This window comes from Arvicanthis niloticus, chromosome 6 (genome assembly GCF_011762505.2).
Source record: "Arvicanthis niloticus isolate mArvNil1 chromosome 6, mArvNil1.pat.X, whole genome shotgun sequence".
Taxonomy (NCBI): domain Eukaryota; kingdom Metazoa; phylum Chordata; class Mammalia; order Rodentia; family Muridae; genus Arvicanthis; species Arvicanthis niloticus.
In genome coordinates, this window is record NC_047663.1 from 38,476,773 (window position 1) to 38,501,716 (window position 24,944).

General features: G+C 44.1%; 1 protein-coding gene and 1 long non-coding RNA gene across 5 annotated transcripts in view; one reads left to right on the forward strand and one right to left on the reverse strand.

Moving 5' to 3' along the window:
- LOC143442723 (uncharacterized) overlaps positions 1 to 24,481 on the reverse strand; it is a 41,260-nt gene extending 16,779 nt beyond the window's left edge. For 2 of the 4 annotated variants that reach the window (XR_013111137.1, XR_013111134.1), the window contains exons 1-2: positions 4,384 to 4,887; positions 2,390 to 3,479 (exon numbers count right to left, since the gene is read on the reverse strand). This is a non-coding gene — a long non-coding RNA (uncharacterized LOC143442723). Of the gene's footprint in view, positions 1 to 2,389; positions 3,480 to 4,383; positions 4,888 to 21,490; positions 21,582 to 24,406 lie in introns of those variants that run through there. The other 2 variants (XR_013111136.1, XR_013111135.1) reach the window with 2 other exon arrangements.
- LOC117711049 (C-C motif chemokine 9-like) lies at positions 2,066 to 6,153 on the forward strand. Its single transcript, XM_034506440.2, has 4 exons — positions 2,066 to 2,287; positions 4,406 to 4,468; positions 4,882 to 4,990; positions 5,347 to 6,153. The coding sequence occupies exons 1-4, from the start codon at positions 2,212 to 2,214 to the stop codon at positions 5,435 to 5,437; spliced, it is 339 nt and encodes a 112-aa protein (XP_034362331.1). The 5' UTR covers positions 2,066 to 2,211; the 3' UTR covers positions 5,438 to 6,153.
- Positions 24,482 to 24,944: the final 463 nt, after the last annotated feature.

The window sequence follows — 24,944 nt, forward strand, 5'->3', positions numbered from 1 at the left end:
CACACACACACATGCCCACAGACCAACCTGATCTAGATAACTCCTCATTTAATTTAATAATTCCTCTCTTTCCCAGTGATTCTAGGTTATATTAAGTTGGCAGTTAAACTAACCAACACAATACCCATGGTGGCATTCCCCTAACAGAGTGATTCATACTCAAGAGTTCTTGAAAGTATGGAAATAGGTCCTCTGCTTAAACCAACTCAGTGCTGTGGTTTCCTCCTGCATTCCCAACACACTTGGGGAATCACCCTCCAGATAAAGCATAAAGCACCCGAGCACTGCAATCTGGCAAGTCTCATGAGGATGAGAGAATCTGCCCAGACCTTAAACGGAAACCTATCAGGCCTACAGAACCTCTCTCTCATGCGAGGAATGGCAACTGCAAAAGAGAAGACCTTGCAGATGGATGCCACACTCCTGTCCAATACAGACTCAACACCAGCATAAACCACAGGAAATACAAGAGTCTATAGCTTGACTGGTCCTCCTCTCCCATCTCCATGCATGAAAAGAGCATCCCTAAGAAAACATAAACACATAAATTAAATAAGGAACTTGATAAATGATATGAAAGAGGAAGTCAATAGGGTATAGAACCACTGGGGGAGGGGAGAACCATAGCAAACTACTAGAAATCCAAAATATAATTAAGTCAAACTGAAAGTTCTGCAAAAAGCCTTGACAGTAGAATCAGTCAAGATAAGGACAGCAAATATGAGCTTGAAGATAAGGTACAGGGAGTCGACTGTGTCAAGGACAAAGGTATAAGTTGGACTTTCGGGCTATTCGGGACACGGGGAGAAGATAAAATCTAAGAATCACAGATGTAAAAGAGTGAAGAATTCCTTTCCAAATGCACAGAAAGCATTTCCAATGAAATTGTAGCCAAAAATTTTTTTCCTAAATTAGGCAAAGAAACATCTGATCAGATAGAGAAGGCATTTAGAACACCAAATAGACAAGACCTGAAAAGAACTTCCTCTTGCCATATTATAATTAAAATTATACTACTAAATATTCAAAACAAAGAAAATGTGTAGAAAGCATCAAAAGAGAACCACTAAGTCACATGTCAGGAGATGTTCATCAGAATAACAGAAGTGTTCTTCAAGTTTTGGAAACCCTCAACCTCCAGCCCAGACCAGAATTGCCAGCAAAGGACTCCTTCATAATTCAAGGAGACAGGAGATCTTCTCATGATAGAAACAGGCTAATGAAACCCACAAAGGCTGAACCTAGGTCCTCTGCAAAAGCAACAAGTGCTCTAAACCAGTGAGCTGTTTCTCTAGCCCTCTCTTCCTATTCTATTTGACCACATCAGAATAAAACCACAAATAAGCAGCAAAGATTCGGGAACTCATGGAGATTAGATAACTCAGTGTGTAGACCAGGCTGTCCTCAAACTAACAGAGACACACACACCTGCCTTTGTCTCCCAAGTGCTGAAATGAGAAGTGACCACCACCTCATCCATCCTTAGATGTTGCTTCTGACAGATGTTCTAAAGAGATTTTTTTCCTCTGAGGTTAAAGTATATTAAAAATATCTAAAAGGGGCTGGAGAGCTGGCTCAGTGGTTAAGAGCACTTGCTGGGTTCAGTTCTCAGCATCCACATGATGGCTCACAACCATCTGTAACTCTAGTACCAGGGAATTTGACACCTTTGTCTGACCTCTACAGCACTGCATGTATGTGGTACACATGCAGGCAAAACATGAATATAAAGTTAATTTTTTAAAATTAAAGAAAAATAATTAAAGAAGGAGTTGACAACAATTTTATATATCTCTGGTAAGACATATAAGTTTACTTTTATAATCTGTATCTATTGGTCAACTGGAAATGGACATAAGCCAGTGTCCTCCAAGGTAACACCTCATTGGGGTCTAGGAGGATTCCCCACTCCCACCCTGTGGTCAGAGCTAAAGGAGTGAATGAATTTTACAGAAAGAGAAATCCCTCTGGAAATGTTTACTCTCTCTGAATCGATTGGAAGTTTGGAAAGCCCCAAGTCACCTTTGCCCTCCACTTCCCACTGTACACTGCTCCCTCTCTTAGAACTAGCATGTTGGGTGTTATGTAGTCAAAGAAGGGCATTATGAGCTGTAACCGGGGACTTCCTGATCCTCTTACATTTATAAATAGCAAGACAGGGCCAAGAACAGCAGTCAGTCTGAAGGCCAGTTGGGTCTGCCCACCAGGAGGATGAAGCCTTTTCCTGCTGCCCTCTCCTTCCTCATTCTTACAGCTGCTCTTAGAATCCAGGCCGAGACCATACACGGTGAGTCCTGTGGTAACTGCAAGTTTCGGGGGGAAGCTCCAAAAAGGCAGCATTTAATAGTCTCCACCCCAGACAGAGCAATGGAATTCACTTAGTACAAACCTGCCTCTGTCTACAGCCTCCTGATCAGTGGTTCTCTACCACTGGTCGCCATTCTTTTGGGAGTCGAATGACCTTTTCACAGGGCTTGCCTAAGACCAACAGGAAACACAGATATTTACATTATGATCCATAACAGTAGCAAAATTACAGTTGTAAAGTAGCAATGAAGTAATTTTATGGTTGGGGGTCACCAGGACATGAGGAACTGTATTAAAAGGTCATAGCATTAGGAAGGGTGAGAAGCACTGGTCTGGCTCCTGATACATAGATGGCTTGCTTCCATTTGGAGAAGCAATTAATTTTCTTTTTTCATAGCTAAAATTATTTGATAACTTCTCTTGGCTAATCCTAGCTAACATTTTAGTTAGATCAAAATAAGTATAATTAAATCATAAATTTGTAGAAATAAAGATAAGGCTCTGTGATGCTAGAATTGTTGCCAGTACAAAACCATCCTTTTTTAAGGCATTGGGACCAGTCAGGACAATGGCTCATCCAAGGTCACTGTCTCATTTGAAGCTATGATATTTTAATTTATGGAGGTGACCAGGGCTCAACACAGAGAGGTCCTGTGAATAAAAGAATGTATTCCTCAACTTTTCTAAGGAGGAAAAATATACCATGCCCCACAGAGCCAAGGGGATTTCTGGTGTTGGGTCAGGAGGCATAAGTCATGAAACAGAGAAACTTGTGTCAGATTCTTTATTGGAGATACTGGAAAAGAGGCAGGGCACAGTGCAGGGTTCAGTAAAACTTCCTTCCTAGACTGAAGAAGTCTAGCAGACTTTATATATATGGATGGTCTTTAAGAATCTAGCTTTGAGAAGAGTTAGGGCAAGGGAAATACCAGCATAGTGTTTGAGAGTGACAAAGGCAGGGCGCTGCCTTTGGGCAGCTGGGCTCAGTTGGTTTGAAGGCTTTGTTAAGAAACAGTTAACCCCTCCCTGTGGTCAGGATTTTAAGTATGTCAGAATACCATAAGATGCAAACAACAAAATATAGTTAGTAGAGTTAGCTGCTGCTCAACCATACAGATGTTGATTCCTCCTCTGGCATTCCTGAGGGCTCGGACAGATGGAAATTCATCATTCTTGTAGGAAAAAAGAAGAAGTTAGAAGACAAGCAATTTTACCCGACCTTGTATGTATTATTGACGTGCTCACTTTACAAACCAGAGAACTGAAACAGAGAAGCTTTCAATAACTTAAGACTACACAAGTAGTAAGGGGTAAAATTAAGAGGCAGATTGCTAATGATGTGTTTAAGAAAAGTTAATGAGCCGGGCAGTGGTGGCACACGCCTTTAATCCTAGCACTTGTGAGGCAGAGGCAGGTGGATTTCTGAGTTCGAGGCCAGCCTGGTCTACAGAGTGAGTTCCAGGACAGCCTGAGCTATACAGAGAAACCCTGTCTTGAAAAACAAACAAACAAAAAAAAAGTTAATGCTATTTAAGATTTACTTTGGAAGCCACCCTCATCACATCAAGTGTGTTAAAAAGTAGCCACACACCCTACTACACACAAATCATATGCAACTATTGAAGACAGGATGTAAGGGGTTAGTGGTCTTGTCTTAGTGCAAGTTCCCAATCCTTTAGCAACTATCTTTTGGGCTTAGATATATTTGGGGATGCAGGATTATAATGGATTTTAAAAAAGTGATGCATTGCTGGATGTCACTGAACATCCTGATGGTTTTCTTCAGTGTGTCCTTTAATCAGACATACATTTATATAAACTTAGACTATTAGGAGCCTCATTTTACTTTAAGGGTCTTTGTGTCACCAAAGGAGTTTGTGCTTCAGAGTCAACAGAGATTTTTTTTTTTTTTTTTTTTTTTTTTTTTTTTTTTTAGATCCCAGGAAAATCTCATGCCACCAAAGGGGAGAAATAGGTCTCTAGGGCAGACCTTAGACTCCAAGTGTGTGATGGTTGCAGCAGAGTCTGTCTCGGGGTGGGCATGGTGAGTAGCGATGTTGAGACAATGAGACTGACCTTTGTCCTCTGTTTCTTCCAGCAACAGAGACAAAAGAAGTCCTGAAGGCAGAACAAGGACTTGAAGTTCAAATGTTTAGCCTGGGTAAATATTTCCTTGCAGCTTGTACTGAGAAGCACCAGATAGTCGCAGATCAACACTGGAGCATCAATCACACTCCCTGACGACAGAACAGAACAAGGCCATGAGGGTGGTTGAGGATGCTGTCCAGAATTCTCCAGGAAAACCAGGATGGGCCAATAGTACCCGAGATGTGCCTTCTCTGTGCACTGAGTCTGCCCACTTGGGGCAGAAGTCGCCTATAGGTGACTGTGCATGGCTTTCCTTCTATGGACATGCTCCCAACCCTATTGTGGTCCACCTCAGGCCCACTCAAGGGTGAGGGAAAGCCTCCCCTGAGTCCTGGGGGCCTTCTCACCTCCCATGGGGCCACCACCCTCCCCAGCACTCTTAAGAGAAACTATCTGGCATGTGAGTGTCCCCTTGTCTTCTTACAGGCCTTCAAGATTCTCCAGACTGTTGCTTATCCTATAACTCACGGATCCAGTGTTCAAGATTTATATATTATTTTCCAACCAGTGGTGGGTGCATCAAGCCAGGCATCATGTAAGTGTCAAACTCACTCATTGTGTGTTATGGGGAGAGGGAGCCTCCAGGATCTTACATAACCTGGTGGATAGACTTCCAGAAAAGACCCATCCTTGGATCTCAGCAGGTGAGGGAGAGGAGTAGACAGTGTGTAGAGGAGACAGCAGGCAGAAATCTGACTGAGTTGCTCCATGAGTCCTTTGAGAACCTCACAGGCCTAGAGAGGGGGCCCCAGAGAGGAGATGATGGTGCTGAGCTACCTCCTGGAAAGAACAAATCTTTGAGTGGAAAATCAGAGGGTTCCAAAGATGGGGCTTCCCTTCCCTCTTTACTAGAGAACTCTGTTTGTAATCTTTCTTCTCCTTTTTCTTCAGCTTTGTCAGCAAGAAGGGGACCCAGTTCTGTGGCAACCCCAGTAATCGGAGAGTTCAGAGGTGTATGAAAATCCTGGAGCAAAGCTCATAACCACAGACCTATAAACAATGACATTTGCTTGAAGAGAAGGATGTGACCTGCCAGCCACTTTCTTTGCTCCTCCCCAATGACCACCTAAGAGGCTCTAGGCATTTATTTTTATAGGCATATAAACACTTATTTTTCTGTTCCACTTTAAAGCAGTATATCTAGCCTTGTCACAGAGGGGAAACTTGTCCATGCCAACCCCAGTGATCTGAAAACTCAGAGGTGCCTGGAAGGTCTGAAGCTGACCTCAGTGACTACACACAGGCTGGAGAGATGGCTCAGTGGTTAAGGGCATCTGCTGCTCTTCCGGAGGACCTGGGTTCAATTCCCACTCAGATGGCAGCTCAAACTATCTGCAATTCCAATTCCAGGGAAAACTGATGCCCTATTCTGGCCTTTGGTTAGTAGTATTTACAGTATTTCTTATAAATTCGGCTTGACATGACCATCTCGGGCTGTAACCATCCTGATTGCCTCAGAATTACTCAAGTTCTACTTAGTTTCCCAGCAGATTATAAGTGGATAAACTGTGAGAATGGTCTGTGGGCTTTGGAATGTGTCTGGTTCCGATAGTCGCTTATGGCAAGCTGGGTACATTCTACTAGGATGAAATTGACTCTGCCTTAGCCCATTAATATGCCTATCTTTGTGAAGACCCAGTTGATCTTCCCACCGCCCCTCCATCAGTAAGCCACTAATAAAGTGCATCCATGCAGCCACAGGTTTGTCTGCCTCTTTTTCTTCAGTTTCATAGGACCATGGGCTAAAATTGGTCTGTTAGGGAGAAAGCATCTCACCTGCTCTTCTTGAATCTGCAGTGGAAAAGAAACAAGGGGAGTCATGTGACCTTGAATATTTTCTTCAAAACAAAAGACAACATGGTACGATTTTTAAATTTCCAAAACCACAGCATATTCCATTGTAGACTTCATATCAAAGATGTATTTTACCCACTACAGAGGGAACCATTAAACTGATCTACTTATCGTTGGAGGTTCTCCCTGTTTGGTGGGATCCTTGATTCTATTCGAGAACTCAATTTGATCAGCTTGTTTTTACACCTGTCTCATGCTATTTTTATTACTGTGGCTCTGTAAATGATAATCCCTTCAATGGTGTCTCTATTGTTCAGGGGTGTTTGGGTTATCTAAGATCTTTTGTGTTTCCATATGAATTTTAAGATTGTTATTTTCAAAATCTGTGAAGAATTGAATTGAAATTTTAATGGGGATTGCAATGAATCTGTAGATGGTTTTTGATAGCCTGCCTATTGTCACAATATTAAACCAGATCATGAGCATGGGTGGTCTTTCCATCTTCTGAGGTCTTCAATTTCTTTCTTCGATGTTTTAAAGTTTTCATTGTATAAGGTTTTTTGTTTTTTGGGTTTTTTTGTTTTTGTTTGTTTGTTTGTTTGTTTGTTTTTTGTTTTTTTGCTTTATTAGCTAGGTTTAGTCCAAGATACTTTTTGTGGCTATTGTGAATGGGATTTTCCCCCTGATTTCTTTCTCAGTATGTTTGCCATTTGCTTGTAGGAAGACTAGTGGTTTTTGTATGTGCAGGTTGTGTCCTGCCACTTTGCTGAAAGTGTTTATCAGCTCTACGAGTTTTCTAGTGTAGTCTTTGGGTTCTTTTATATATAGAAAGAATGATATCATTTGCCAGTGAATATAGTTTGACTTCTTCCTTTCCTGTTTGAATTCATTTTGTCTCCTTCTCTTGCCTTACTGCTGTAGCCAAAACTTTAAGCACTAAACTGAAAAGAAGTATAGAGAGAAAGTGTCCATGTCTCTTTCCTGATTTTAGCAGAAATGCTTCTAGTTATCTCCAGTTAGCATGACACTGGCTACAGGCTCGTTGTGTATTTCCTTTATTACATTGAGATGCTCTCCTTGTATTTCTATTGTTTTCAGGGCTTTAATAATGAAGCGCTATTGGACTTTGTCACAGGTATTTTCTGAAATCACTTTGTGGTTTCTCTAATTGAGTCATTTTATATAGTGGGTCATATTTATTGATTTATGTATGTTGAACATCCCTGCAAATCTGGGATAAAGCTCTTTATGATTTCAGAAAACAGATTTTTTTTTAGTCCTCATTTGCTTAAATCACACTGCTGTAGATTGATGCCTACTTGATCCATCAAAAATCTCATATAGATTTTGGTTCCCCCACACAATTTTTTCCACTAACCAACAGAGAATCCTGGAATTTGTTTTAACATTATTCCATGTTTCCAGTCATACCACTGGCTCCATTCTACTTCATTCTAGGGAGAGTTCTTCCAAGACCTCCTAACTTTTTATTCAAGTCAGAGGAATTGTGCTGGACTGCTAAACCCAAACCCCTCATACTGGAATGCCTCCTTATTACACGCCTGCGTTCCTTCCCCTGTGATAGGCAGCCCACAGCTTCTCTCTTCCTTCTGTTCATATTTTATTTTGCTAGAGTATACCCTTGAATTTCCTCCTTCTGCACAAGATGACAAAGGCAAACTCTCTCCCTTGCCCCCTGGGATGCAGGCCAAGACATTCAACTCCCTGTCTGGCATGTTTATACTCCCTTCTGGAGCTTTAAGCCCAGTACCAGGGTTACAGGCAAGTACAAAAAGAAAGGACTTACTCTGTGGCACTGATGGTTTCACCAGCTTCCAGACCAGGCAGCGCTACTAATTCCAGTGCCCAGTTGCAGAAACAAGGATTATAAGCACTTCTGTCTTATTTTATTAAGAATATATTTGTATAGATATTTGTGCTTTCTTCCAATTTCCTTAACATCAATTAAGAGACTATCAATTGGTGTTTAAGTTGAAATTCTAAAAGGATGTTTCCCAAGGAAATGGGACCTATTCTAAATTCACAATGTGTTTGCAATTGTATGTTAGGTGTATTTATGACCTGGTTATTGTTTCATTTGAACATGAGACATGATTTGTGTCGAGTTGATCATGATGGCTAGTCCTGATTGTCAACTTGACAACATCTGAAATGAAGTACAATCCAGAAATGGAGGGCACACCTGTGATCCAGATCTTGAGGCTGAATGACACAGGCTTCTGACCTAGTTCTTGACATGGGATGACACACACTTTTGATCCAGATCTTGAGGCATAGTGGCCATGCAAAGCATAGGCCAAACAAGGTAGTATACACCTTTAATCCCATGAGACTAATGAAAGCAGATCTCTGAGTTCAATGCCAGCCTCAGAAACATAAGTTTCAAATCCAGGCATGGTTGTACACACCTTTAATCAGGGCCATACCTTCTGATGGAGGTCTACATAAGGACAATGGAAGAAGGAAGTTCTGTGACTCTACAGAACCCTGACTAATACAGCTGGTGGCACAGTAGTCATGGTCCATGTTTCACTCACTATAATCCTGCTTAGAGAAGGCGTCTACTCAGCTGTCTGAAGTTTCTTCAACTCTATTCCCTGCCACCAATGAGACACCAGAGTGGGATATGGCTCTGCCAATCTTCCATGCTGTCTCCTCAAGGCTGGGCTTTGCCCAGACCATCCCGCCATCCACGTGGGCCTGGTAAGAAAATGAGACTCTAATGCTAAATATTAATCAAAGGCTTTATATGTTTGGTAATGCTCAATAACAATATGCCCATACAATTAGAGGTGTTTCCCAATTAGCTAACCTAAATATAAGCTGTCCTACATTCAAATCATTGTGTGGACATGAACAAATCACCATTCCTGTCTGAGTCCCCAGCTTTGTTCAATAAAGGGCCAGTTTAATACACAGCACACAAGCTACACTGTAACATAAATCATGCATCAGTTACAGAGATTCTACCCCAGGGAGGACTTCACCCTATGGGTTGCAAACGCAAACCTTTAGGCCATCAATATTCGTTGAAAACAGCTGTCCATTCCTATTAGGAATTCTCTAAGGTTCCAAACAAAGCTTCTCTATGACAAAGTCAGAATGCAGGAAAAGATCCTAACGGTATCCATTCCCTAAACTCCAAAAGAACTATAACTGAAGACATGTCAATGAACCATGACAGAGAACCCAAGCCAGCCAGAACAGCTGCTGCCTCTTCTTCTTTCTTCTTCTTCTTCTTCTTCTTCTTCTTCTTCTTCTTCTTCTTCTTCTTCTTCTTCTTCTTCTTCTTCTTCTTCTTCTTCTTCTTCTCCTTCTCCTTCTCCTTCTCCTTCTCCTTCTCCTTCTCCTTCTCCTTCTCCTTCTCCTTCTCCTCCTCCTCCTCCTCCTCCTCCTCCTCCTCCTCCTCCTCCTCCTCCTCCTCCTCCTCCTCCTTCTTTCTTCTTCTTCCTCCTCCTCCTCTCCTTCTCTCTCTTTTTTTTTTGAGAACTTAGGTGGGGCTCCTGTGTTTCTTTAAAAACTCATGGACTTCAAACTGCCTGACTTTGAACCCCAGTTTCACTTACAAGCTATCAAAGCAAAGGGTTTGCTTCTGAGCCTCAGGCTGCCTTTGTAAAGATAAAACGGACTAATACATACTGCAACTATTCTAGAAGGAATCCTATCCTGAGCCCCATAGCATTTCTTCACTTTGTGATGTGGCTGGAAACTAGAGGTTCTATTTCAAGATTTAAATAAGGGTTTCCTGGGCCTGATGGGTGAGCTCTGACTTGGAGGAGTCCAGACCTCATCTCACTAGATCACCAGATGACCAGATTCTATGTCATCAAGCGCCATGTTTATCCAAATCTTCCCGTCCGTGTACCCACAAAAGTTGTACTGTATTTGTTCTATTCTGTTTTGACTCTGTAGGCCAACCATGCCTGGCCTGATAGAAAGAGTTTCTGGCCCATAGCTGGTGCTCAAGACATAGATGGGAGATGTATGAGTGTGTGGGTGGGAGGCAGGAATGGAGAGGAGGTCTGTGCTCCAGAACAGGCTGACTTCCCTTCCAGGCTAGAAGAAGAGTTAGTGTGTTTGGAGTCAGTGTGCTAAATGTAGGGACCACAACACTGTTAGACAGCAAGTTGAGGCTCTGAACAGATCCAGCCCCTACAATCCTCTAGCCTACAAAAGCGTGACTACAGGGAACTAAGGGATAACACCTGCTATGTCCCTTTCCACCTATGTTGTTGCTGCTGCAGGCTAGCCCAAGGCCCTGCTGCACAGACCAAGGCAACCTTGAATTGTGACTTTACTCTCTTATCTAGTACCTTCCAAACCTTCCCTGCCCCCACCCCAGGCCTATACAGAGCCTCCAGGACTCCAAGTGGATAGGCTAAGTCACATGATGGGAAACTTTCCGGCTCTCATAGCCTACAAGAGCAAGGTGTTCTCTTTGCCCCTAGCACTAAAGTCTCCACCACATCCCTTCAGGACTCTCTCATCTGAAAGATAATTCATTTCTTCACCTTTCATTCAAACTTACTACATCTCTTGCAAGTTGTATCTACCAAGCACCCTTCTCTGGTCCCAACGTTTACAGACAAGGGTCTGTGAACTAAGGCAAATGTCACAAGGGGACCAGAATACTAAAGATACAGCCAGGCTTCCTCAGACCCTTTCACCTCTAGTAAACAGAAGTTAAGGGGAAAATCCAACATACGTGAACCCTGTCATAACAAAGCTATAACTACTTCTACCACCAACTGCCCTGAGCCTACTGGGGACCAAGTGCCTCTTGAGGCAGCAAATGTTAAACCTGAAAATGTATAATTGCCCAGTTTAAGCAAACTGTGTTTTGGGCATGCACTGGGACTGGTCAACTGGCTGTCTCACCCTAAATTGGGATTTGAGAGAGAAGCCCCTGTTAGCTTCTTGAGGCCCTTTTTATGGGAGAGACAATAGTGTTCCCAGGGATGAGAGAGTCAGCTGTTACGTTGTTAAAGAATGCAATGAAGGATGATAAGAACACACATCCTGTGAATGGGGTCCCACCCAAGTTCAGTGTCCGCCGAATCCGAAAATATGCTTTGCAGTTTACACTGGATCCTAGAAACAGGAGCTTGTTCTTAAGTACAAACAAACCTTAACTTGCAAGGACTTAACATGGGACAAACAGAGGCTTGTTCTGAACTGTCTTAACTACAAACAGAACCCTTAACCTGCAAGGCATTTGGTCTTGTTTTGGTCTTGGTTTGCATTAACTTGCAATGTGTATTGGTCCTTGTTAGGCTCTCACACAAGCCCTCTAAGGGTCTGCACATTCCCAATTCGACCCCTGCTTCCCACTGTCCACCGCCTGAAACACCTCCCTCTGCCTCTAAACCTCACAGTCCAGTCGCAGCAAAACTGCCTGCACCGTCCACCTCGTCTCTGGATGCCGCTTTGACTTGGAACTGGACCCTGAAACAGTGAAAAGAACTAAGATGCTGTGGAGATCATCAGCAGGACACAGGAGCAAAAGGCAAACTCTGGCCCTCATAAGCTGGTTGCCAGACACATGGTGTTAGATGTTGTTCTCTGTGGGCACAATTGCCCCCCGCTCCCCAGTTCTCCATCCACCAAAATACAGACAGAGGTAGAAAATAGTGAAAGCCAATGCAGCTGGATAACCGGGCACTTGGCAGCCCCCAGGAGACATTAGCTAGCTGCAGCTAAAATAGCTCCAGTAGCTGGAGCTAAGGCTGAACAGTTAACAGTGCTTCCTGCTCTTCTAGAGGACTCAAGTTTTGGGATGGCAGCATCCATGCTGGGAGGGGAGTCCCAAAGCTCTGAATGCCCTCGTCTGGCTTCTGTGGGCACCTGCACACACATGTGCACTTACACACACACACACACACACACACACACACACACACACACACACACACACACCTGGCCACTAGATCCCACCCTTGTCTCAGTTTTCACTTTCTCTACTTTATAGCCTCCCCCAAAGGCCAATCACTGAGGGGAAACTGAGGCCTTCCAGTCCCACATCCACCTCAACGCAGACGACAGTAACAGTGAGCCAAGAGCTCTGCTCTCTGCACAGCCTATGCACCTTCTATTTCTGGGGCCCTTGGCAACCTGCTTGCCCCCTCTAAGTGTCTGTAGCCTCAGTGGGTGGTCATGCTCCCACACTACTAAATGAGAAAGAGCATGCAAGGAAGCTGACAGAACATCAGAACATCCTTGTGACAGAGCCCTCCATTCACTGTCTGACACGACTTCAGTCCTATGGCCCTCAACTGTGCACCAGCCTTAAACTCCACCACTTTCTCTTTCAGCCATCACAGAGGGCTGTTATTTCTTCTCCGCCATCACCAGTTCGGGAGTTGTCAGAGTTCAGAGAGCTGAGCAATCAGAGTGAAGATGACCTCACTCAGAGTGACCACCCACCGAGGCCACAGACACTTAGAGGGTGCAAACAACTGTTGGTTACCATCGTCTATGTTGAGGTGGATGGGGGACTGGAGGGCCTCAGTTTCCACTCAGCTCTGCCCAGGTGCTGCACTGTCCCACTGAGAAGATGAAGGTCTCCTTGGCCTCCCTCCTCTCCACCCTCAGCATAGCATCAGCTTTCTACAACCAGCAGAGTGAGCCACGTGTACCCGGAAGCCACAAATGAGCAGGGAGACTGATGGCAAAGGCACTGTCAGGTTACATTAGCCCTGGAGCCCCTTCATGCCCAGGTACTGCCTCAGTTTCTCCTTGTAAGTATATCTGAGCTTGATCTAAACCAGAGATTCTAAAGCGGTGTGATTCAAGTCACATCTCCTTAGAGAAGTGGTTCTCAACCTTTCTAATACTGCAACCCTTTAATACAGTTTCTCATGTTGTGGTGACCTCCAGCCATAAATTATTTTTTTAAAGATTTATTTATTTTATCTATGTGAGTACACTGTTGTTGTTTGCAGACACACCAGAAGAGAGCATCAGATCTCGTTACAGATGGTTGTGAGCCACCATGTGGTTGCTGGGAATTGAACTCAGGACCTCTGGATGAGCAGACAGTACTCTTAACCACTGAGCCATCTCTCCAGCCCCATACATTATTTTTGGTGCTACTTCATAACTGTAATTTTGCTACTATTATAAATCATAATGCAAATATCTATGCTTTCTGATAGTCTTAGGCGACCCCTGTGAAAGGGTCATTCAACCCCTCCCCAAAGGAGTTTCGACCCACAGGTTGAGAACCACTGTCTTAGGGGATCTTCAGATCAGAAGGAATCATGTGGGAGGGAACTGAAGGAAGCATTAGAGAAATCATTGTAAATGCATACAAGGCCAGGGGGTGAGGAGACAAAGAGCTATCCCTGGCTCTTATCCTAGGAATGAGAGGTCTGAACCTAGATACCTCTTTCTCTCAGTGCTGGCATAGATTGCTAGAGGTATTGGACAACCAAACTGAGCCCCAAAAGAGTGATCAGGCATGATGCTTGAGGATCTATGACTTCCTTCTTCATCCACCCTCTTTCCCCACCTCAGACTAAACGAAGATTGAAGAAAACAGGAAAGGAGTTTGAACCCTTGTGGCACTGTGAAAAAGAGAGAATTAGGACCTGTGGAGAACAGAATTGGCCACTACCCCTTGTCTCTGTCATCACTGATGGTCCCCTGATAACAAGGGAGACATAAAAGTACTAAGGCCGTCCATGCACACACTGCTCTAGGTGGCCATAGTCATTGCTTTCCCCTTTAAGATTGCCGTAAGCATAGACTCAGCTCCACCTATGTAAGCACACAGAGGAACAGAGGGCAGGTGCAGTGTGCAGTGTATCAACACACTCTCAGGATGACCCCACACTGCAGTGTCTCCACATACTCTCAGGATGACCCCACACTGCAGTGTATCCACACACTCTCAGGATGACCCCAGCTTTGTAAACCTTGCTTTGATAAACAGAGCTACGACGACGATATGTAGCCACTTATGCAAGAAGTGTGTGTGTGTGTGTGTGTGTGTGTGTGTGTGTGTGTGTGTGTGTGTCATGGTTGGGAAGAGGCAATGGTGGCCTTTAGGGAAGTCAGTCATCTTGAGAAACAGAGAGGCAGAGACAGACAGAGAGACAGACAGAGAGACAGACAGGCATAGACAAACAGGGAGACAGAGACAGAAAGAGACCAAGACACAAACAGAGACACAGACAGAAAGGGGGAGAATCTGTCTACTTCCTCTGACTTTGATATTTCCTTGCAGGACTGAGACAATTCAAAGTACTGCTCTTTATTTTGGCCAGCAGCCTGCTCTTCTGCCCCGGCTGTGACATTGCATGGCCATGTTCTCACAGGCTTCCTCCTTCCTCCCCAAACTTATGCTTCCACGGGAGCCTGATCATCAAGAGGAGCTGGGCCTGGCCACTCTTCTGATAACTGTAGCCTGGGATAAATTCTTGGGAGGCAGCATGGGTATGTTGTGATTCTTGATGTACTCTTGGACATCACCTGGGTTGACGCAGACTTCTCCATTCTTCTTGGTGACAAAGCTGTGGAGGCACACACAGACTGTCATGGCTGTGGATGGGGTCTACAGTTGGCAAGCTCCTGCAACTTGCATAACTCATGCTTTCTAAAACCTTCCTTTGGCTTCCCTGTGATATAACATGTTGTGACTACAGAAGGAAGAGTTCAGTTTGGGGGCTTTTGGTTCCAGCACGTCTAATGTGACAGTCTAATGGACAGTCTAATGTGACAGTCTAATGGAGGTAGCAGGGCAGCAGCAGAGAGAGAGGGAGAGGGAGGGGGAAGGGAGAGAGTGAGAGAGAGAGAGAGAGAGAGAGAGAGAGAGAGAGAGAGAGAGAGCGAGAGAGAGAGAGCTCACATCTAGAACCACAAACAAGAAGGGAAAGAGAACGGGGAATGGTGTGTGGCTTGTGAAACCTCAGAGCCCACCACCAGTGACAAACTTCCTCTACTAAGGTCACATCTTCCCCAAACAGCACCAAGAACTGGGGAACAAGTATCCAAATGCCTGAGACTCATGGGGGACATCTCACTGAAACCACCACAGTATCCCTGATGCTAGAACTGTGGAGATATATATATATGTGTGTATATATATATACACACATATATATGTGTGTATATATATACATATACATATACATATACATATACATATACATATACATATACATATACATATACATATACATATATATATATATATATATTATGTGTGTGTGCTTGATCTCCTCCCCCATCCTCCTCCAACTCTGACAGCATATTTTTTTAAGATTTATTTATTTTTGTGTTTTATGTATATGGGTGTTTTGTCTGCATGTATGTCTACACACCTAAAAAGGACATCAGATCCCATTATAGACAGTTTTGAGCCACCCTGTGGAGGATGGGAATTGAACTCAGGTCCTCTGGAGGAGCAGCCAGTGTTCTTAACTGCTGAACCATCTCTTCAACCCCTCAGAGAATGTTTTAAACAAAAGAAATCTTGACTCTATGCTGCAAACCTGTGTCTCTTCTGAGTATTAGACAGACAGGTTCATCTGACTAAGGGAAGGGACACTTGAGCTTGAAGGGACACAAGACCTCCTGCCCTGCGGTGGCTCTGCCTGGGGCTTGGGCTCCACTCAGCTGTTCCCCAATTCCTACTCAAAGGCTTTGACGAAGCAAAGGGCAAAAATGCAGGGGAACCAAAAAAGAAGAAGAAGTACATATTTATTAGCAATGGCCTTAAACTCTCAGCTGAAAAGTGGAGCTGAAGCATTGCCGAGATGCCATGACCCATGCAAGGTCTGGGGTGAGCATTACAAGCAAATACACTTCCTCTCTCTTAAAACCTAAACAAGACCCCATGGGTGAAACAAACCCTGTCAAAAAAAAGAAAACAAAACAAAACACAACACTGGTGACCACACGTGAAGACAAGAAAACTTCCCTTCCAGGATGTGGTATAGACGAGGGCAGGGACTTCAGAAGAAGGGTCCCTGAGTAGAGTAAGAGAAGACGCCATCAGCCTCTGGGACCTAAGGGGGAGTGAAAAGACCAAGGGAGAAACTGGAGGCTGTGGAGTGACCAGCAAGGACACCCTGCTCCCTGGGACCACAAGGGAAGGAGACTGGGGAGATAACTCACATCCAGCATCACATCACCTGAGACACAGCCAGCACCCAGAGCCAGGAGTCAGAAACTGAGAACTATGATGTCAGTCCTTGAAGACTGACAGACATTGTGTCTGGGTTCTAGAACTGGGAAAATGAATCGTAAACAGGTCCAAAAAGCCAGGGATGTGATTGGGTAACTTCATAGCAAAGGCCTTCCTAAGGAGATGACCTTTAACCTCAGGTCTAAATGAGTTGAGGGTAATAGCTGTAAGAGAACCAGAGGGAGGAGGAGCCTTCCTGGAAGAGACTGGAGATAGTGCAAAGGCCCTGGGACAGGAATAGTAACTTGATGAGGTGAGTAGGGCATGATGGGAAGCAGCAGCTTGAGTACTGAGGTGAGCAAAGGCAGGCATGGTAGAGCTTAAGAGTGAGAATAAAGAGTATCTCCGGCATGATGGAAAGCCAGCATCAAAGCCATACCAAAGATATGTCACCTGATATACGTGCCTAAAGCAGCGCTGACCATCATGCAGAGATGGACTGATGAGGACCCTGGAGACCAGTTAGGAGACCCCTGTAGCAAGCCAGACGACAGATGATGGTGGCTTCCACCTGAGTGGGAACAGATGACGTAGAAGAGTGTGAGCAAATTAGGGAAATGGTTGAGCGGCACAACTGGAAACGAGCACTGAGAAAGACGTGGGCTTAAGCAACTAGGTGGGTGTTGGTGTAATTTGTAGAAATGAGGGGAAAGCCCACTAGGGAGTGGGCTTAGGAACTTGACTTAGACAGTGTTAATTTCAAAATGGCTTCCTGATGAGCACACCAGTATCTTGAGAGTGAACTACGTGATTCCGCTGGGCCAGAAAAAGGTCAAGCTAGAATAAGAGTTTGGAGCATCCGGGTGAGTGAAGAAGGCTGTATCGTGAGTACGAGACCCAGAAACATCTGAACGTGCTGTGGTGGTCAGCGGGGTCAGCACAAGGATAGCATGGCCAGGGAGATGAGAGTATCAGGAGAGTGTGGTGATCTGGAAGCCAAGGGAGAGGTGCTGGGAGGTACTGAACCTTGGACTCCCCTGGGGGTCGCCATGACGTATGGAAGAAGAGAGACATGGTCACTGGAAGTGACTTGAAGCTCACCAGTGACCTTGGCGAGTGAAAATTCAGCAGCAGTGCTGACAGAAGCCCAGCCAAGGGATGAGGAAGAGAATGGGACTGTGGAAGCCAGACCAGCATTAGAAACAACACTGTGATGGTTTTACGAAGTGAAGCAAAACTTCAGGCAGGAGCCAGAAGCTCATGTGGGTCCAAGGGAGGATGCTGGTTTTGGTTTGGGTTTGTGAGATAGACTGATGCTACACAGCCCAGTGGTCCTCCTGCCTCACTCAGCCTTCACAGTGTTAGCATTGCAGGCTCGAGGACCACCCCTGTGCTCAGGGAGGATTTTCAAGATGTGACGGTGTAGAGCATGTTTGTATATTGATGCATGAAGTGCTCGGCCTCTCTCGGTTTCAGGGGGCATGGCTGTAAAATGGAGCAGGTTTATGAAGAATAGAACTGGTTCACACGTGTGAAGTGCCTCACGACAGATTCCAAACCCACAGGCGCCCTTACCAGAGAAAGACAGCTTAGCCAGCAGGACTCCCTGGTAAGGGAAGGTAGAGGCAAGGGATGCTTTGGGGTTCCCACACTGGCTATGACAAGGGAGAAGTTGCTGGAAAGGATTCATGCCATGGACAACACGCACCCCGTGCTCTGAACACACTCAGAACTTGACCCTTCCTGACTACCACAGGAGTTTTTGCCTCTGAACCCTAAACATGGGGTTTCTCTCGAGCACCACAGAGCACAGGATATTTGAGTGGCAATTTTTCCCATTTCTTCTAAGGATAAAGCATAACCTTTCTTTCTTTCTTTCTTTCTTTCTTTCTTTCTTTCTTTCTTTCTTTCTTTTGTTCTTTCTTTCTTTCTTTCTTTCTTTCTTTCTTTCTTTCTTTCTTTCTTTCTTTCTTTCTTTCTTTCTTTCTTTCTTGTTCCCATTCTTAGACACAAAAGAGAAGTTGCATTCAATGCACAGCTCAAGGTAGCTGAACCCACCCAGCTGCCCAACTCCCTTAGTTGGGACAAAGTGGGTTGTTGTTGTTGTTGTTGTTGTTGTTGTTGTTTTCATTTTGACTGCTCCTAGTCAAGGCCCTTGGTATCTGGCAGGCCTCATGAAACATCTCATGAGATTTACACAAAGCTTGGGAGTGGAACATGGCAGTCTTCATCATAGGGACATTTGGGCTGAAAGTCAGGGGTCAGGGTCTCGACGTACCCTGCATTACCACAAGCATTTTAAGTTGTGTCCTGGAGGATGGGAAGGATTTGTAGCTAGCTACTTTAGGACTAACAATCGGGGAAATTGGACTGACTTAATCCTGGAAATATAGGTGAGCAGTGCCACCTAGTGGTTAAAAGCCACAATGATTGGGGTTTTTTTTTTTTTGGATATTTTATTTACATTTCAGATGCCATTCCCTTTCCCCATTTCCCCTCCCTAGAAAACCCCTATTCCATGCCCCCTTTTCCTTTTTGCTTTTATACAATTTTTTAAAATGTTAATCAAAGGCTTTATAAGTTTGGTAATGCTCAATCAGAAGTGTAACCCAATACCCAACCTAGATATATAAACTTTCTTTGACTGGTGGAGACACATGAACATCTGCCTCCATGTCCCCCCCTTTCTCTCTCTTTTTCTCTCTCACCACTTAGCTTCTCCTTTTCTTCTTCTCCTCTCCTTACTCCTTCTCTTCCTCTCCGTACCCCTCCCACCTTAGCTCCTCCTACATATCACCCTTCCTGTTAAAATAAAACTTTTCTCTCAAAATACAGTTAGAGCATAATTATACCAATTTGTACCAGTGAGGTACAAGATAGTCCTAATACCCAGTCCATCATTTTGTTGACTAACCAGAACCTCTGTCCTCTCTCCTAACTAAAACACTTAGTTCTGAACCTGGCTTTTTTCTTGGCTTTAGAATGAATGTCAGCTGAAAACCATCCACTCAAATCTTTTCCCTCAAAGTAAATAGCCAGGATTGGCTATGCGACTCTAAGTTTTCAACCCCATCAGAAATCCAGAATGACTGAGTTAACTGAAATTATGTGAAGCACTAAGCATAGCTTCTAAAACTTAGCCAATTTATAGATACCACTGAAGACCTGGACAGTCCCTATACTGCAAAACGTTGGAGCATCTGATCTTCAGCCTTCTGGCCCAGGATCATCTGACAGACCTTAGTGATGCAGAATTATTAAGGGCTGATTACTCTGTCTAGGCAGATATAATCAGTCGACTATTCTGCAAGTGTGTCATTTTCTGGACAGTAATTTGTCTGTAGATGGAAAGAGGCAATGCAGTGAAGACACAGCGTCAGAGGCTTATCAATTTACTCTTCCTCCCGCCCCTTTTCTAATATTTCAACGCCCGTAATCAGCTTGAAGAAGTTAATGAAGAGTCAGTGCCCCTATTCCCTGGGCTTGGGGACTAAGGTGGTTAATATTGGGCTGTCTTTCTAGGGGAAAGTAGTGGGTTTTTTTGGAAGAGGGAGGATTAGCTAGGATTTATTTCATAGCCATAACCTATTGGTAGAAATATGTATAATTGTTATCAAGATGAAGTTATAATTTCTTAAATGGTACAAAATTTACTTTGATTTCAAATTTAAGGTTTTCATTGGTACGAGCTTCTTATTGATATAAAAGTGAGATTAATATTGTTACTCTCATAGGCATTGTGCCTATGTAAAACATTTAGGAATACAAGGCTTAGACCCAGTCCTTCTTTAACTTTTTTAACTGATTTGAGATGGTTAGCCTGTGAGTTAAGGGCCTATAGCAAATTCATGGCTTTGAGTTTATTGTTAGGGTGTTTTCTACATTTTATTTAGAAATAGCTGAGAGGAGTTAACAGACAACTGTTCAGATTACCTTACATGGATAGTTGGTTTTCAGTCTAACATTCTCCCAACTGAGCTATTTCGGCTGTGTGATAGTTGGTTTTCAAAACATCAGAAGTCCACAGAATTGGCGTTACAAACATTTCTGTATTAATGTTCATTTTTATTAGAGAATAATAATAAAAGCTGCTCCTGACAGCTTCCTGTCTTGGATTCTAAGAAGAAATTGAGCATCTTTGGAGTTACTCCAGTTGTGGTGAGACATCCACTAGGCAAGATTGGTTTCTTTTTAAAGGACTGGCAAACTCCTCTTACAGAATGCAACTGTGTCTGTATGTCCAGTTTCTAAGGAACCTGCATCTTCCCTCCTCTCCCTGCCTTCTCTCCTCATAGTGAAACTGAGGTTTCTGGTCTAGACTGAGATAGAGATCAAATCTTGCTTTCATAGAGCTTACCCTTGCATGCACAGAGAGACCATACACATGGGCTTCCCTGAAACAGTGAGGCACATTGAGCTTGGAAGAGACAGCTTTGTACCATCTGATAGGATAGACCCTCCAAGAAGCGTAATGTTAGTAGGACCCTATTAAGGGTTGGATTCACCAGTCTCCCTGGATTTGATTTCTGGCCCAGGGACAGAATCACCTACAATGCCTAACTATCACTCCACAGGGAAAAGCAATGGATCTGAGAAACAGTTTGAAAATATGACAGATAACTTGGAATTCAGAAGCAGTCAGACTTTGGGGGGACGTTGAAAACCGGAGTGAGTAGCAGGCATGCAGTAATACCTGTTGGGCGGGGGAGGGAGTGTTGTTGACCTACTTTTAATAAAATTTTAATGACAGCAATTTAAAGCCTTGTTTCCTATTTTGTCATGCTTTTATTTTAATGAGGGAAAACTAACACTAAAGACCTTTCAAAAGCCCACATGGAAATCATTACTGTAAAATCTGCCTAAAATATATACATATATAAAAGGAGTTTTAAGTGGAAATACCATATAATAGGAGAGATAATATCCCAACTAGGCATCACATGCTACCAAATTAAAAACCCCAATGCCGGAAAGAAGTTACATCTTTTTGAGTAGTTTGCCATAGGAATCCCATAGACTCCCTCAAACATTACAAACTTGGTTATCCTTTACAACAGTGAGGCACCATGGCTGAGGATACCACATACTTACTGCATAGAACATGAAGAAGTCAAATTGGTCCTCATCCGGAAGCTTCCCCTCTTCTGGCTAGCATCCATAGGACTGAAAGGTGCTATCCATGCTACCGGAGGAGAAAAGTGATCATTAGTCTTACCCAGCTACTGACCCCGTGAGCTCTAATAACGACCTGCCTGTGAGATATGCTGACTGGGGCAACAGCGGTAGCTGGATTTAAGGCCCATTCCATGGAATGGAGCCCATACCTGACGCTGTTAGTGATGCTCAGAACCTGAGACAAGACGGGAAAACCTATTATTACTATTCTGTTGAAGGAACATAGACATAAAATGAGTCCTAATGACATATTGCTATAACCATAGATTAGTGCATCACTCAACTCATCAGAGAAGCTTCTTAAAATAGATGGTAATTAAAACAGAGGTCCTCAGCTAGACAACATGCAAACAGTGAAAGGATCGGAGTTGGCACAGGACTCACCAAGACCAAGTCCTCGGCACAAAGGAGATTTATTTACCCCAGAGGGACAAAGAGCAATGAATAAGAGACAGACATAAGCTAGAGAATAAGGGAGAAGGGAAAAGGAACAAGGGAGAGGGGGAAGGGGTATTTGCCCCAGAGGGCCAAATGACTGTCTCTGGATAGAGAGAAGACTGATGTAGCCCATAGACAAATGTCAGTTTATAAAAGGAAAAGGGGAAACCCTAAGTTAGGATGACTTGGTAGGTGTGGTGGTTTGGATATGTTTGACCTAGGGAGTGGCAGTATTTGGTAGTGTGGCCTTGTTAGAATAGGTGTGGTGGTGTTGGAGAAAGTGTGTCACTGTGGGGGTGGGCTTGGAGACCCTCCTCCTAGCCACGTGGGAGCCAGTCTTCTGTTTGCCTTCTGAACAAGATGTAGAATTCTCAGCTCCTCCAGCACCATGCCTGCCTGGATGCTGCCATGCTTCGTATCATGGTGATAATGGAACCTCAGAACCAGTGAGCCGGCCCTAATTAAATGTTCTTTATAAGAGTTGCCTTGGCTATGGAGTCTCTTCACCTCAGTAAAACCCTAACTAAGACAGTAGGTTTAGATTGAACATGTTAATTAGGTGAGCCAAAGTGGGCTTTTGATTGCTGAGCTTTGATACTTTGATGGCTTTGGACCTTAGTGGCCAGCCACAGGAGGAGGAAGTGGTCAAATATGGGAACAGACCTTGGTGGCTAGCTGTAGGGCCGTGAGGGGAGAAGGGTAAAAGGTGAAACCTGTCGGCAGCATGTTTGCCATGCTTGGTCCTGCTAGCGCCCTTCAGACAGTAAGACTTTAGAGTGCTCAGCCTTAAATAGGATGTCTTTATCGCCCCGCTCCCCGCAAGGCTCAGGGATCTATGGGAAAGGGGAGCAGAGAGATGGGAAGAACCAGAGGTGGTAGATGGTTTCAGGGAACAGCATCTTCCCGACAGACACAGCAGATGCACATATGAACTCACAGGACCTGCACAGAGAAGGGAAGTGGGCACAAAGCCCCTCCCACCCTAGCCAAGAAACTTCTCCTGAGTGACAGCTGCTGGGTGAGAGCAAGTCAGTCTTCTTCAGAGGAGTAACCCTGGGTATGGCAACCACACTCCAGGGCCTGTCCCATGGGAGATGGGGGAAGATCTGAGAGGAGTTGGGGGAGGGGAAAGAATATGATTAAAATATATCATATGGAATTCTCAAAAAATAAAAACATTTTAAAAATAGAATAAAAATATTTATTTTATTCATATGAGTGCTTTGCTATTAACCCAACCAGGCGAGAATAAGACCATTGCCATCATTTTGAGCCAAATTTGAATCAAGTTTTAATTAAATATTTGCCAAGATGACGGACTCTAGCCAGGTCCATTCTTGGGTTCCCAGAAAATGGCAACAAGTCATGTTTTGCAAAGGCTTGAAAAGGCAAACCCATAAGGCCACAGTATCTCCCATGAAGCCCAATCAGGGGCAAGCATATATCCTGATGTGCTTCTTGCTTGTGTACCTCCTGCCTGCATCCAATCAGGGGCAAACATACATCCTGTTAACTTCCCTGTCCACATGTCTCCCGCCCACATGTGATCAAGCACATCTGGTGCAGTTGAGTCAGATTGGTTCAGGGAATGAAAACATGTAGTTTGCTATTTCCCATAAACAATAACCTCCAGCATTCCAGGAAATTATCTGTCCTTGGGCACGTGGGGCTTATAGGTTAATTATGGCTCTTACATTGCTTGCATGTATGTTTGTGTGCTACAGAGGCCAGAAAGGGGTGTTCCCTAGAACTGGAGTTACAGATGGTTATGAGCTATGTATGAGCTATGAGCTGCCATGTAGGTAGTGGGAATCAAACCCTGGTCCTCTGGAAGAGCTCTGAACCACTTAGCCATCTCCCCAGCCCCAAGCAAATATAATCTAAAGATGGAACTACAAAGTGAACCTCATCTCAATTAAAAAGAAAAATAACCAGGCTGGAGAAATGGGTCAGCAGTTAAGAACTGGCTGTTCTTCCAGAGGCCCCAAGTTCAATTCCCAGCAACCATATGGTGGCTCGCAGTCATCTGTAATGGGATCCGATGCCCTCTTCTGGTATGCATGAAATAAATACTCATATACATACTAATATACATTAATACTCATATACATAAATATTTGTATACATAAAATAAATCTTTTCAAAAAAAGAAAAGAAATAAAAGTTTCTAAGGAAATACTTGTATCCCTCAGTACTAGTTTTTGTCTACTTGACATAAACTAGAGGCACCTGGGAAGTTAAGGAATTGTCTCCAACAGTTTGGTTTATGGACATGTCTATAGGGCATTGTCTTGATTGCTAGTTAATGCACAAAAGCCCATGTCACTGTGAGCAGCACCACCCCTAGGCAGGTGGTCTATAAAAGGTTAGCTGAGCAAGCCAGAGAGAACAAACCAGTAAGCAATGTTCCTCCGTTGGTCTCTGCTTCAAGCTCCTGCTGTGGCTTCCCTTGATGATGGACTGCAGCCTAGCAACTAAAACAAAACGTTTCCTCCCCAAGTTGCTTTTGTTCGGGGGGGGGGGGGGGGGATTTATTCAAGGCAACAAGGAAATGCACTAGAATACACTCCCTTTGCCTGCCAGATGACTGAAATAATGAACCAGAAGAACCTGGAAAGTTCCAGCGTGGAGAAAAATCTGAAGGTTGGTGCCATCAGAGGAGGAATATTTCTCCCAGGAGGAGATTTCATACAGTTCTGACAACTTATGAGGCCACCTTGCTAGTCAGACCGGAGCCAATGATGACCAATGATGGGCCAGACCACACGTTGACCAGACTGCTTGGTTACCAACACCTGCTGCCCACTACTCAAATCTAAACCACTTGGCAGGGACTGTTACTGATCTCCTTATCTTCCCAGGGTGGCCACACCAAGTAAACCTCTTTTCTCTGCTTTTCACTATGACCCCCCCCCCCCGTGTGTGTTTTGTT

Coding starts and splice junctions, on each gene's coding strand:
- LOC117711049 (XM_034506440.2), top strand. CDS start 2,212: ATGAAGCCTTTTCCTGCTGCCCTCTCCTTCCTCATTCTTACAGCTGCT. Junction 2,288..4,405: donor CCAGGCCGAGACCATACACG/GTGAGTCCTGTG, acceptor TGTTTCTTCCAG/CAACAGAGACAAAAGAAGTC. Junction 4,469..4,881: donor AGTTCAAATGTTTAGCCTGG/GTAAATATTTCC, acceptor GTCTTCTTACAG/GCCTTCAAGATTCTCCAGAC.